Here is a 13522-nt window from a genome sequence, read left to right as displayed (position 1 = left end):
CCTCAGTGAGATTCCGGAAGCCGGAACCTAGTGCAGCTTTGCGCGGCTGCTGGCGAGGTGTTGTCTTCGGACCTGGTGAGACGGAAACGCCGCCCGGTGGGTTCTCGGCTAGGTCGTCTCCTGTCCCTCCCGGCCCCGCCATGGCGACGTACACCTGCATCACCTGCCGGGTGGCGTTCCGCGACGCGGAGATGCAGCGGGCGCACTACAAGACGGACTGGCACCGCTACAACCTGCGGCGCAAGGTGGCCGACATGGCCCCGGTGACCGCCGAAGGCTTCCAGGAGCGGGTGCGGGCGCAGCGGGCGGTGGCGGAGGAGGAGAGCAAGGGCACGGCCACCTACTGCACCGTGTGCAGCAAGAAGTTCGCCACGTTCAAGGCCTACGAGAACCACCTCAAGTCGCGGCGGCACGTGGAGCTGGAGAAGAAGGCGGTGCGGGCGGTGAGCCGGCAAGTGGAGATGCTCAACGAGAAGAACCTGGAGAAGGGCCTGGGCGCCGACAGCGTGGGCAAGGATGCCATGAACGCGGCCATCCAGCAGGCCATCAAAGCCCAGCCCTCCACGTCCCCCAAGAAAGTGCCCTTCGTGCCCGCGGACGGGTCCCCGAGGGCGGCGGGCCGGCGGGGCGCTCAGGATCGGGACCCCGCGGAGAAGCCGCCCCGGCTGCAGTGGTTCGAGCAGCAGGCCAGGAAATTAGCGAAGCAGCAGTGGGAGGAGAGTGAGCAGGAGGAAGAGGATGAGGACGAAGAGGAAGGTAATGGCTCCGTCTGGGTCGGGGTGAGGCACGGGGTCCCTGGAAACTTGCCGATGGAGATGGAGGGCTGGGGCCGTTTTAGGGATGTTGCCCCTCTAGGGCTTGAACTGCGCTTGTCAGGGAGCCACACCCACCCAGGCCGTGCCCGCCCTTTCTGCTTTGTTTTTAAGCTTTGCCACAGGGCCTCACTGTTCCGTGCCCGCCCTTTCTACTTGGTGGCCCTGGGTCTCACTGTTCTCCAGGCTGGCCTTGACTTTCTAACCCCTTACTGCGGCCTTCGCGGGAGCTGCGATTATCTGCCCACGGCATCCTGCCCGGATTTAAGGTTGCTAACCTGATTTGTGTCTAAAGTAGTTCAGCAGATGGGTTGTAGACCTCCGTTTTTATGGTTGCCCTCGACCTCATCGAACTTCGGGTGGACCCGACGGGAAGAGTGTTTAATGGTTGCTTAAACATCTTGCTATGGGCGAGGCGAGCCTTACATTTTTTTTTTTTATTCATATGAAGTTTTCTTAATGTGTTTTGAAGGAAATAGCATGTGTTCGTTGAAAAAAAAATGATGGCTTTCATTAGGACGTCGTAGAGTGACGAGCCAGAGGGCTTTAAATGCCTCACGAGTCTGCATTTCCACAGAAAATGTTGTCTTTCTGCTTCTCTGTTGTGGATTCGGGGCCCAAAGCATTGACTGGAGAGAAAAGGAGAGTTGCTTTATAAACGAGTGACATACGGATGAGGACTCACACCTGTGCACACAGAAAGACAGGCTGTTGGCACACTGCTTTAGCAGTTGTCATTCTAGTGGCTTCTTAGGGTTTGGCATTTAGCATAGCTGATTTAAACTGAGTGAGGGGGTTAAACTGCCAGCAAGGCTGAAATGTGGGGGCTCCAGCCTAAGGCCCTTTATGAAGTGTTGATTCCTTCGCCCCTCAAGCATCTGAATACTGGCAGTGTTTGGGTTAATGTCTCAGTCTGTTTATGCTTCTCTAGCAAAATATCTTAAGCCTGTTGATGTATAAGGAACACGAACATATGTTGCCACAGTCCCGGATGTCTCTAAGTCAAGATTCTCGCTGCAGGCAGCTTGACTGTCTGGTGAGGGCCTTTTCCATGGACAGGGTATTTTCCTCAGACTTTGTCTACATGATGGGAAAGGCAGAGAGGTCTGTCTAGGTTGTGGACTCATGGAGGACAAGCACAAGGCTAGTTGGTTCACCTGAGTCCTTTTCTTAGGATATCAACCCGATCATGAGGGCTTATCCAGTTCCCACAGGTCACACTGGTGATTTAGTTGAACTTTGATGGAGGAGTGTCTATGTGTTACTTTCATTGGTTAATAAAGAAACTGCCTTGGCCCCTTTAATAGGACAGAAAATTAGGTAGGTGGAGTAAACAGAACAGAATTGTGGGAGAAAGAAGGCAGACACTTCAGGCAGTCGCCATAGGCAGTCGCCATGCTTCTCCTCTCCAAGACAGATGTAGGTTAAGATCTCTCCTGGTAAGCGACCACCTCATCGTGCTATATAGATTACTAAATATGGGTTAAAGCAAGATGTGAAAAGTTAGCCAATAAGAGGCTGAAATTAATGAGCCAGGCAATGTTTAAATAAATACAGTTTCCATGTAATTATTTTGGGTAAAGCTAGCTGTGTGGTGGGACACAGCCCGCCATTTCTTCAACAGAACTTGGGAGGACACATACAGTCAAAGTATAGCAGCAGTTCATATAACACAGTCGCACATAGCATAATATACGTCAAGTATTCCTGTGAAGTGGAAATGGTCGACACTGTAATTCAACCAGTTCAGAATCCATTTATCTCTCTGTCCAGTACTGGGCCAGGTACTGTGAGGCATAGCAGCAAGTTAGAGAGAGAGAGTAACGTTTGTTAGCATTCAAGCATGTCTTGAGGGTAAATAAGTGTCTAGAGTGAGGTCTTGAGCCAGAGTTTGGCTTCTGGGGACAGGCAAGGTTATAATAGGTCTGAATCATCATGGTGTCTTCGATTGTGCTTACTTTAATATACTTTTAAAAGTAAATTTGTTTTTCAAAATGTCTGGCTTGAAGATTGGGAAGATATTGATTCAGATGATGGACTGGAGTGTGAGACCCCTGGACTGGATGAGGAGGATGCAGAAGATGCAGAAGCCGGGGAGAGCCCGCCCCCAGGGGCCATCCCAGTGACAGACTGCTTATTTTGTTCCCACCACTCAAGCTCCCTCGTGAAGAATGTGGCTCATATGACTAAAATCCACAGCTTCTTTATTCCTGATATAGAATATCTTTCAGATCTGAAAGGTCTCATTAAATATTTGGGTGAGTACAATCATTTTCTTTTGATGAAGAAATGTTTTTCAATTTGTGAGAATAGTGAGATTTAATCTGATTTGGGAAGATTGATTTCTTATTTTCCCTTAAATTTTGTTACCAGGAGAGAAAGTCGGTGTTGGCAAGATTTGCTTGTGGTGCAATGAGAAAGGGAAATCCTTCTACTCCACAGAAGCTGTTCAGGCACACATGAATGACAAGAGCCACTGCAAGCTCTTCACAGATGGTGACGCGGCTTTGGAGTTCGCAGACTTCTATGACTTTAGGTAAGATGGAGTTTGTTAAGGGTTTGAAGTCGTATCTGTACCGGAGTGATAATGCGCAGTATCTGTCTCCCCCTTCTGAAAATGAGCTGGGCTCATCGTGCAGCGAGCTGTGATGTCAAACTCAGCTTCGCCCAATATATCCTTAAGCACATTACACATTTTTCTGCTAACAAGCTCACACTTCTAGAATAGTGAGGATCTCTAGCCCAAAGTGAGTGTAAATGACTTGGTTTATTCTTTGTGATTAAGTGGTCAGAATTTTGATTTTATTAATTACCTTCTGAATAGACATACAAAAATTAGGTTTCATGTTTTGGGTTCCTTGAGAGACTTTGAGTCAAAGACTGACTCTATGCCAGCTCTGGCATTTGGTAGAAAGATTATTTCATAGGTAGTTCAACTCTAACTGGGATCTTGAACAATTCATATGTATGTAACAAGCATATTAGGTGAATAATTAGTTGCTTTTGTCGAAATTTCTGTGCTATAGCATAGTGTATGTACAGGTATGTGTAAGTACCGTGCTAAGCAGCCACAGCCCAAGTGATACAGATGGTCAGAAAAATTTTAATCTTTTAGAACTTTTTTGTTCTCTCTTCCTGATTTTGTAGTTTGCAGTTGAAAGTGGCTGTTGGATAGCAAAATTAGAGGCTGTGGTACTGCAGAAGTCATATTTGAGTTTCTGCTAGAGATAGAACACATCCTCCCTAAGCAGTAGATAATATTTATCCCTCTCTAGTTTCCTACCAGACAGCAATGTGTTTGACCTTTAGACTGATTGTCTAATTGGGAGTAGGCCAAGCAAACACCAGAGATAGTCAAACTTGGTAACTGGCTTGAAATAATGAAGTCTAAACATTCTGATTTCTTTATCTACATCTGCTTTTTGTACTTTTAGGCTCCTACTCAGTCTAGCAGATTTCAGTACCTTCTATAGGCTATGACTACCAACTTATATGCAACTGCCTCAACTTCAAACTTTGAAGCTCTATTTAACATTTGTATTGCATTTTGCTATGCAATCAAGCCTACTCCACCTTACATAAATGATAATTCTGTCCTTCCCAGTGTGTAAGCCAATAATTTTTCAGTCATTCTTGGTATTTTATTTTTATGTTTGCATTAATTCTTTAATCAGATCCTGTTTCATCTACCTTGAAGTTATCTTCAGTATGTGTGGCTGTTTTTCATTTCCTCCAGTGTCAGGGCTAGTTTACCATCAGTTTTGTTGCCTGCCTGATCTTACTTTTCCTCCTCACCACCTTCTGTGTTATATTCTCAAAGCTAGTGTGAGGGATCCTTTTATCATATTAAGTTAGATCAAGTGCTGCTCAAAATATTCCAAGGGCTTTCCTTCCTCCTGAAAGTAACAGCCAGAAGTTGATGGCCTATAATGTCCTAGTGTTCTAACTCTAGCTATGATTTTGCTGTTTGTATGCCTGTGTTTTTTTCTTTCTAATATATATCAGGTATGCGAATCTCAGAGTTTTTGCGCTTCGCTTTAGCTCAGAGATTCCAGTGACTTGGGTCCTCATTTCCTGAAGTACTCTAATAAATTTCACCTTGCCATTGTGACCTTCCATGACTGTCTTTCATAAAACAGCAATGCCTACGTAATCATTTTTATCCCTTATTATCCTCATAGCTCTTACTACCATTACACACAATTTGTATTATTGCTATTATTCCTCTTGTTGATGGGATAACTCCTTCTGTTCCATTGTTACTATTTACCAGTGTGCTCCTAGCTGTTGCTAGGAGTTAAAGTTGATACTGATGCAAATGATTAAAAAGTTTCCTGCCTAGGGATGGCTCAGGTGGAAAGCACTTGGCTGGCTTATTTAAGGATCTGAGTTTGTCCGTAGTACTAACAATAGCAAACATCTCAATACAGAATAGCATGTTCTTTGTTTGAATGTCCTTTTTGGTGGACTTCGTGTGCTGTTTTGGCTCCAAAGTGATTAGCAGTATGAGCCTTGATAAACTAGCAGTAAATAATATATTTGTCCTATAAAACAAAAGTAGATAATGTGTTATGTGTATAGACAGACATTGCTATGCTTTGCTTTTATGTGCGTGCTCGGAATTGAACTCAGGTCTGGTTGCGTGGCTGGTGCTCTACCCACTGAGCCATCTCCCATCACTGTTTACTCATTTTTCTCTGTGGTAATTTAAATATGAAAATTTGGATATATTTAGAAACAGAGATTCTTCTAGAACTACTACACTGTCCAGTGTGGTAATTATTAGGTATATCCTGTGGCTACTTAAGTCAATAAAAGATATTAAAAGTTAAGTGCTTTCGTCAGACTATCTGCATTGAAAAAGTTCAGTACTTGAAAGCCTACCTATCTAAAGCTAGCATGTGAGACACATGTGTCTTTCTGCCATCACAGAGTTCTGTCGGGCCGCAGTCTTCTAGAACTTGTTTCTGTTGGGAATAACTTGATGGCCTGTTCTGTGTTCATGTCTTCTGCATTTGCTAATCTTTCTAGAGAGAGGAAAAACATCCTCTTAAGAGTCATTTGGTCACTTTTGTTGCAGAGAAATTCTAACAGTTTCATCCCTCAGTTCCTCAGTGGACTTTCCCTGGAAGCTGGTGGTAGCCTTGTGGCGTTTGCAAATGCAGTTTGTCTGTTGAGTCAAGTCTATTTATTGGTGCCGTTTTACTGTTATAGGAGTAGCTACCCAGACTACGAGGAGGGGCAGGACCCTGATGAGATTGAGGAGCTGTCCTCAGAAAAGACCTTGGAATGTGATGATGAAACCATGGAGCTGATACTTCCTTCTGGTGAGTGTATTTGTCAGGAAGAAATAGCTTACTGCCGATGTGCTGTGGAAGGCACGTGTCATCTTCCCTGCTGGACCAGGGAAAAGAACATGGACCTTAAAGTGGTTGATTTTGTGTTCTCAAGTACTTGTAAACTTTAAAAGTAGCTGTTTAGCTCTAAGTTGGCTGTCTCATTAAAACTGGGTTGTTGTTTTCCTTGTTTCTTTTCAGGTTTAGAATATTTTGGCTAGGTATTTCCTTAATATTGTTTTTTTCTTTTTTTCTTTTTTTGGTTTTTTGAGACAGGGTTTCTCTGCAGCTTTTTTTTTTTTTTTTTTTTTTTTTTTTTTTTTTTTTAGAGCCTGTCCTGGAACTAGCTCTTGTAGACCAGGCTGGCCTCGAACTCAGAGATCCGCCTGCCTCTGCCTCCCGAGTGCTGGGATTAAAGGCGTGCGCCACCACCGCCCGGCTAATATTTTTTAAAATGTAGACTGATAGATCGCTCCCCCTCTCCCTTCTGTGTATATGTATGTATGTCTTTTTCTTGTTTCTGGTCTATCTGTGTATATACGTGTGTATAGAGGTCAGAGGTCAGTGTTGGGCATCTTCCTGAGTTTCTCTCCTCCTCATTACTTGGTAGTTTCTCACTAAACCTATAGCTCATCAGTTTGCCTAGGCTGACCGATGAGTTCCAGGGATCCACCCCTCCAGGCCTGGGGTTACAGATGTGTGCCAAGATTCCCAACTTTTTACTTAGATTCTGGGCACCTGAATTCAGGTCCTAATATTTACATGACAAGCACCTTACCTACTAAGCCATCTATCTTCCTAGGCTTTCCTCTCAGTGTTGTGTTTTTTGTTTGTTTGGTTGGTTTTTTTTTTTTTTTTTTTAAACATTCTTTTCCCTCTTTGAACTGATTCCTCTGGTACACGTATTCTTACATAGCTCAGGCTTTCTGTCAGTTACTTTTACATAGGTATGACCAAAAATCTGGTTTAATCAAGAATTTATCTTGGTCCATGGTTTCAGAAAACTCAGTCCATGATCATTTAGCCAAATGCATTTGGGTAAAAATATAATGTCTGTGGGACCATGTGGTGGAGGCTACTGTTTACCGCATGGCGGATGGTGGCAGAGAGATAGGGATACAGTAGTCTCCAGGGAGCAGGCTCCAGTGATCTGCTCTGTCAGTTAGGTCCTACCACCTTAAGTTCCTGGTTTCTTCACTCAAACTGAAGCGGGTTTCCACAATAGTTTGATATGTTGATATTTGAATAGCAGTGCTGGGTTGCCTATCTCTAGTAGTTGGAGAAGAGGCATGGAGGATGAATTCTGCCCTCTTCCTTGGAAAGTAGGACTCAGTGTAGGAATTTATCCCAGGAATGAGAAGATGAAGAAGTCATGAATACGAGAAGCATCCACTGCTATTTATTATATAGGAAGGAAGAAGTGTGGCAGTTAACTGGTAAGAATGGAGATGCTACAGAGGGCATGTTTTGAAGTGAAAGAGAAGAAAGTATAGAGATGTTAGTAAAATGTGAACAGATACCTGGTGTTTACTGCGTACACAACACAGGCAGGCTTTACAGCAGGCCTGTAACTTTGATCCTCTTGTCTTCATGTGGCATATGAAGCTGACCTGTGTTCAGGCTCCTTATCTAGGACCTCACACCAAGCCTTTTTCGACTCTGTGCACTGCGTAGGGAGTTTTGCAGGGGCAGCAGGAGCAGCACCCCCTTGGCCGTGAAGGTACCCAGTGAAGCATTGTATATGTTGAGTCTTGCTTTCCTATTTTGCTGTACTGAAGCAGCTAAACACATCTCATACCACAAGCTGTCACTGACTTAGAATAATAACCTTCAATGGCTAGAGCAGAGAGAACGCCTTGAGGATAAAATTTTTTTTTTTATTTTTTATTTTTTTTTTATTGTCATGTATTGTAGCCACAGACAGCTAGGAAGCCTGTATGGGACCGACCTAGGCCCTCTGCATGTGTGTGACAGTTGGTCTGTTTGTGCCTGTACCTGGCACGTGAGCTGGCTTTTGGGAACCTAGTTCCCATGCTGGGATGCTTTGCCCAGCCAGAGAGAGGAGCTTGGTCTTGCCTCAGCTTGATGTGCCATGCTTTGTTGATGTCCATGGGAGGCCTGCACCCTTCTGACCAGAGAACTGGAGGAGGATTGTGTAGGCAGAGGCTCCTTGCTCATTTCCTGGCCTCCCAGACAATGAAAAAAGTACCCAGTAGAGGGCGCTCTGAGCATTTCTCTGGAAGATTGTGGTGTGGCACAATTCCTTTTCCTTCATTATTCTTCAGTTCATATGAAGGAAATTGGTGTGAAAGATACATTGATTTATTTGCCAACTGGCCAGATGAAACTAGTGTTGTATCTATGAGAAATGCACAATTAATTTTAGGATATTAGAGTTGGAGATACTCTAGTATCTAGTATCAGTTGCATTGGCTGTTCAGCAGGAATGGATAGTTTCGTAAGCAGTTGCATGATGGAAGCTAGATGGACAGAAATTTCATAAGTCAGTCATAAATGTTGTTATTGGACAACCATAGCGTTCTAAAGCTGATGTGTTCTTCCGAGAGCCTTCAGGTTGAGCTGCTCTTAGCACTTGATGTGGTGTTAGTGCCAAGTTCTTACTGTAACTGACGGAAAAAGTAGCTCACTTCTCTTCTGCCAGCTCTCAGTAGTTGGAAGATACATTTGCAAATGTTGCTTATGAACATCATATTTATTTACTGTATACTGATTACCATTTTAGTATTTACTCATTTAGGGATAAACATCCTTGCAAATCTGGATACCCGACCTAGCATTGTATTCTGGAAATCTGCGTAAAAATGCCGAGATTTTCCAAGAGGACCTTCATTTAGATGTGAATCTTTTCCCATTAGATTCATATCACATGGACATTCAGTGATTTTTTTCCTGAGTTGAGGTACCAGGTGCAAACCAAGGTCTTGTCAGGAAAATGCCTGAAGCATCAAGTAGCTGGCTTCAGAGAGATACCTTTTATCTGTCCATGATGATATCCAAAGACCACGAGATTAAATTTGAAGGGTCTTTTCGTCATCGCCTGAATCTGGTCACAAAACGTCACATCTGGGTGGCAAGGAATGTTTTCCAAGGGTTATGCCAGGTACAGACACTCAAAAACCTTGGCACATTGTTTTCCATGTTAGTCCAGAAATAGATCCTAAAAGCAGATGTATAGCCTTCTGAAGCTTCTGTGATAGACTGTGTATGCTTGCTCAGTTGTCAGTGGTTTTATTTATCGAAATCGAAAACTACTCTAGGAGCTATGTACAGGATTTTACCCTCCATGTTTATTTTCAGTGGGAATGGCTATTTCATGCTTTGTGTATATGTTAAATGTCCTATGTGTTTCTATTTGGAAAGGTATTTGATTGCTTGTGTCCTAATTAATATTCTTCTAAAAAACTTAGCTTGCTTTCATTAATAAATCTACAAGCGATGTGGATGCCACTGGCCTAGGGATCAGTTTCTTATGGTAGTAAGGGCGAATCACCTTTTGAAAACAGTTCATCTGTTGGCACCTAGAGTTAGCGGTCTCTGAAGCTGACCTTAATTCTTAGTTTCCCTGCACTGAAGCCATACGATTTGGTTATTTCCCGATTAGTGGTCAGAAAGCAATAGTTGAGGCTTTGTGTGCCGTGCTGTCTCTTGTCTTCAGGTCTGTTTTGTAGCACAAAGGTGCTAGCGACGTGGATGAGTGTGGCTGTGCTCCACAAAACTCACAGACTGCTGGGAGGAGCTTGTTAGCCCTTGACCATATCAGACGCACCTCACTCTTAAAATAGGAGCCCCAGATTGTTCCTCTAGTAAATAACTAACTTAGTTGGGATTTTATTAGTCTAATTAGATTGTTCCTCTAGTAAATAACTAACTTAGTTGGGATTTTATTAGTCTAATTGTAGAAGTTCTAGACTTTACATGGCCAATACCTTTGTCCCTTAGTTTTCTAATTTGACATGTATATTCTCTTTTCTTTGTTTTAGAATTTTATTTACTATTACTGTGGGTGGGAATGTGTGTGTGCATGTGGCATGTATATATGGGAAGGCCAGAGGATACGCTGGGGTTGGTTTCTCTCTGTCCATCTTAACGTGGTTTCTAGGGACTGAACTCAGGTTCCTGGGTCAGCACAGCGTGCGCCGTCACCATCTCACTGGCCCTGTGCTGAATGTGTTAGACAGGTGGTGGTAGGTCTGTGCAGTGACACACACACACACACACACACACACACACACACACACACACAACCATATATATCAAAATATGTTGGGAATTAAAATTAAGAATTCATTTCTCAAAGCTTGATTGGTTTATACTGTTTCATTAGATTTCTTTCTTTTCTGGTTTTTCAAGACAGGGTTTCTCTGTGGCTTTGGAGCCTGTCCTGGAACTAGTTCTTGTTGGCCAGGCTGGTCTCGACTCAGAGATCCGCCTGCCTCTGCCTCCCGAGTGCTGGAATTAAAGGCGTGCACCACCACCTGACCTGACTTCATTCGATTTCTTAAATAAACACAGGCTTTGAAGGGAATGTAGCTTTATTATTTCTAAAGTAATCAGGTGGTTTCCATCATTTGGAAGGAGCATCTCAACTGTGTCAATATGGCTAGATGATACTTTGCTGTTGGTGGTCTGCCTCTGAATTTTGCTATGTTCAGTAGCATCTCTGTCCTTCAGCCACTAGATGTCAGTAGCAGCCCAGCTGTAACAAGAAAGATGTCCACAGCGGGTGTCGGATGTCCCTGTGGGGTAAAGTTGACTCGTGTTGGAGGAGCCCTGAAATAGAGCACTGACCCAGAGAAAAGATTTTTTTTTTTCTGCTCTGACTATGACTTGTAGACCTAATGTCAGGACTATTCCTGCTTGATCTTTCTCAGGGTTTTTTTAGCCTTTATCTCTATATTTTTTTTTAATGCTGGTCTATTTTTTTCTAGCAGATGAAGATTGCTCTGGGATTACTTCTGTTTTCCTACTAGGTTTCCTAAAGGTTTATGCCCTTGAAGATCTTTTTGGAAGCCTTTGGCTTATAGCTCTAACTTGAAAGAACTTCCCTGTTCAGGATTTGAATTTTTGCTCTTTTGAAAAACAGGTGCCAGAGTGGGTCATCGCTCCTTGATGAGATACTACAAACAACGATTTGGTTTGCCAAGAGCTGTGACGGTTGCTAGAAACAAGAAGGCTGTGGGCAGGGTACTCCAGCAATACCGAGCCCTGGGCTGGACAGGCAGCACAGGTACATTGATGATCTGTGGGTTTCGTGGGCTTGCGTGACATGATATCATTTGCATTGTACTGGGTCTTCTCCAAGGGAAGCTTGACTTCTTAGCTCTGGGGCTTCCGTTACCATATGATACCCAGGGCAGTAAGGCCAAGACTTACATTCTTAGATACATAATATTTCTGGCTTAGTAATTTGATATACATCATGTTTATAATAGTTTATCATGTATATAATAGTATATCATGTTTATAATAGTTATAAAAAGTATAACTTAGAAATCAGTACAAGTTGAAATTACCTGGAGGTAACACAGAAACAGTATCTTAGTGGTTAATAGCTTGAACTGTGGAATCTAATGTGTAGTCACATGTTATAAACTTTTATATCGTGAGCATTATTAAAGATCAGTTTCTATTCATACAAGGGATATAATTGATATAATTGAGAGACTTGACTGTCCTCATACATGTGTAATATAGTGCATGTACTACTTGTTGACAGCCCTTTGGCAGTTTTTCTAAATAGAATATTAGAATGAGTAAAGAATAGAATATTAGAATGAGTAAAGCTGACAGCTGAAGTTACTAAGCTTTGAAACCACAGGGTGCCATCACTTAACTCTTAGAATGTGCTGCACAAAGTTGTCTTTCTGCTCTTCTGAGAAATAACAGTCCAGATAGAGGTGGTGGAGATAAGAGGACAGGCCCTCTGATGTCCTGGAAAGCTCTGGTGCCTAGAATCACTGCAGACTCACTCTCACGAAGTTCTCATACACAGTACTGGGCTCACGTAGACCTCTGAGCTCCGTTGCTTAGAGTCCCCACATTGGCATGTCTTTAAAAATAGAAATCGCTTACCCTAAGCCACTTTGGAAATTCTCTACAAAGATTCGACTTCTCTGGCAACAAGTAAGAGACCTTGCCTCATTTCTTACCCTCCTTCTAACCACAGGAGCAGCTCTCATGCGCGAGCGGGACATGCAGTATGTTCAAAGGATGAAGTCGAAGTGGATGCTGAAGACGGGGATGAAGAACAATGCCACTAAGCAGATGCACTTTAGGGCCCAAGTGCGGTTCTGAGAGGCTGAGACCGGAGATGCATCTCTGACTGCACTTTCCTTCTTGTTTGAGGACCAGTGAAGCCAGATTGTGGAATTGATCTTTTGCTGCTACTTCATTTGTTCTGATCTAATAAAGTCAGAATCATGTCAGTCTTCAGATGTCATTTTTGAGCAGGTTAAAGCTTTTAAGTGGTGATGTGTTTGGTGGCTTCCGGGACCTGCATCACTGCCTGACAGGTGCTTTATCGCCTCAGTGTCCAAATGCTTTCGGCTGTCAGCATAGTGTGGGGACACATATTTGTTTGCTCTGGAATTCTGCATTTCAGAATAACTCCTCAGAGAGGGTAAGGCGGAATTCCCATGGGGAGTCAACAATGTCTAGCACATCACTTTGACGCAGGACCAAGGTCCTCCCCGCCCTATCTAGGCTGAGGAAGGTATTCTTCCAAAGAGAATGGGTTCCCAAAAGCCAGTTCAAGTGACCCCACAGTCTGCCCCAGCCATGCAACTGTCACCCACATTCAGAGGGCCTAGTTTGGTCCTATGTAGGTTCCCCAGCTGTCATTCTGGAGTCAGTGTGCTCTGCTAGCTCAAGTCAGCTGTTTCAGTGGGTATCCCCATCATGGAGTTGACCCCTTTGCTCATATCATTGTTCTTCCCTTTCTTCGACTGGACTTTGGGAGCTCAGTCCGATGCTTTGCTGTGGATCTCTGCATCTGCTTCCATCAGTTGCTAGATGAAGGTTCTATGATGACCTGTAAGATAGGTAGTAATCTGATTACAGTACCAGGCCAGTTCAGGCACCCTCTCCACTATTGCTTAGGGTCTTTGCTGGGGTTGTTCAGGTGGTGTGTTTTTAATTTACACCCTACTGAATATGTGCACTAATTGTGTTAGATCTCTTCTTGGCTTGTTTTCATTGAGCATCAGGTGTCTAGCTCATTCCTTCTGACTGTTAACCTGGTGTGCTACCATGTTGTACTTACCTCCTGTTGTCTACGCTTGTTGTCTAACCCATCAATACCATACCATACTGTGACTGTACCTCCAACTTATCCAGTTATATGCACACATTTTT

At 43.6% G+C, this 13522-nt stretch overlaps 1 protein-coding gene across 1 annotated transcript; it reads left to right on the top strand.

The window, feature by feature from the left end:
- Znf622 (zinc finger protein 622) lies at positions 1-12594 on the top strand. The gene is made up of 6 exons (XM_038324311.1): positions 1-756; positions 2822-3070; positions 3186-3348; positions 6027-6139; positions 11253-11396; positions 12336-12594. Exons 1-6 carry the CDS (start codon positions 141-143, stop codon positions 12461-12463), a joined length of 1413 nt encoding a protein of 470 aa, XP_038180239.1. The 5' UTR covers positions 1-140; the 3' UTR covers positions 12464-12594.
- Positions 12595-13522: the final 928 nt, after the last annotated feature.

Source organism: Arvicola amphibius, chromosome 3 (genome assembly GCF_903992535.2).
Source record: "Arvicola amphibius chromosome 3, mArvAmp1.2, whole genome shotgun sequence".
Lineage (NCBI taxonomy): Eukaryota > Metazoa > Chordata > Mammalia > Rodentia > Cricetidae > Arvicola > Arvicola amphibius.
Note: the sequence above shows the minus strand (reverse complement) of the source record. Positions and strands in the feature narration are given on the sequence as shown.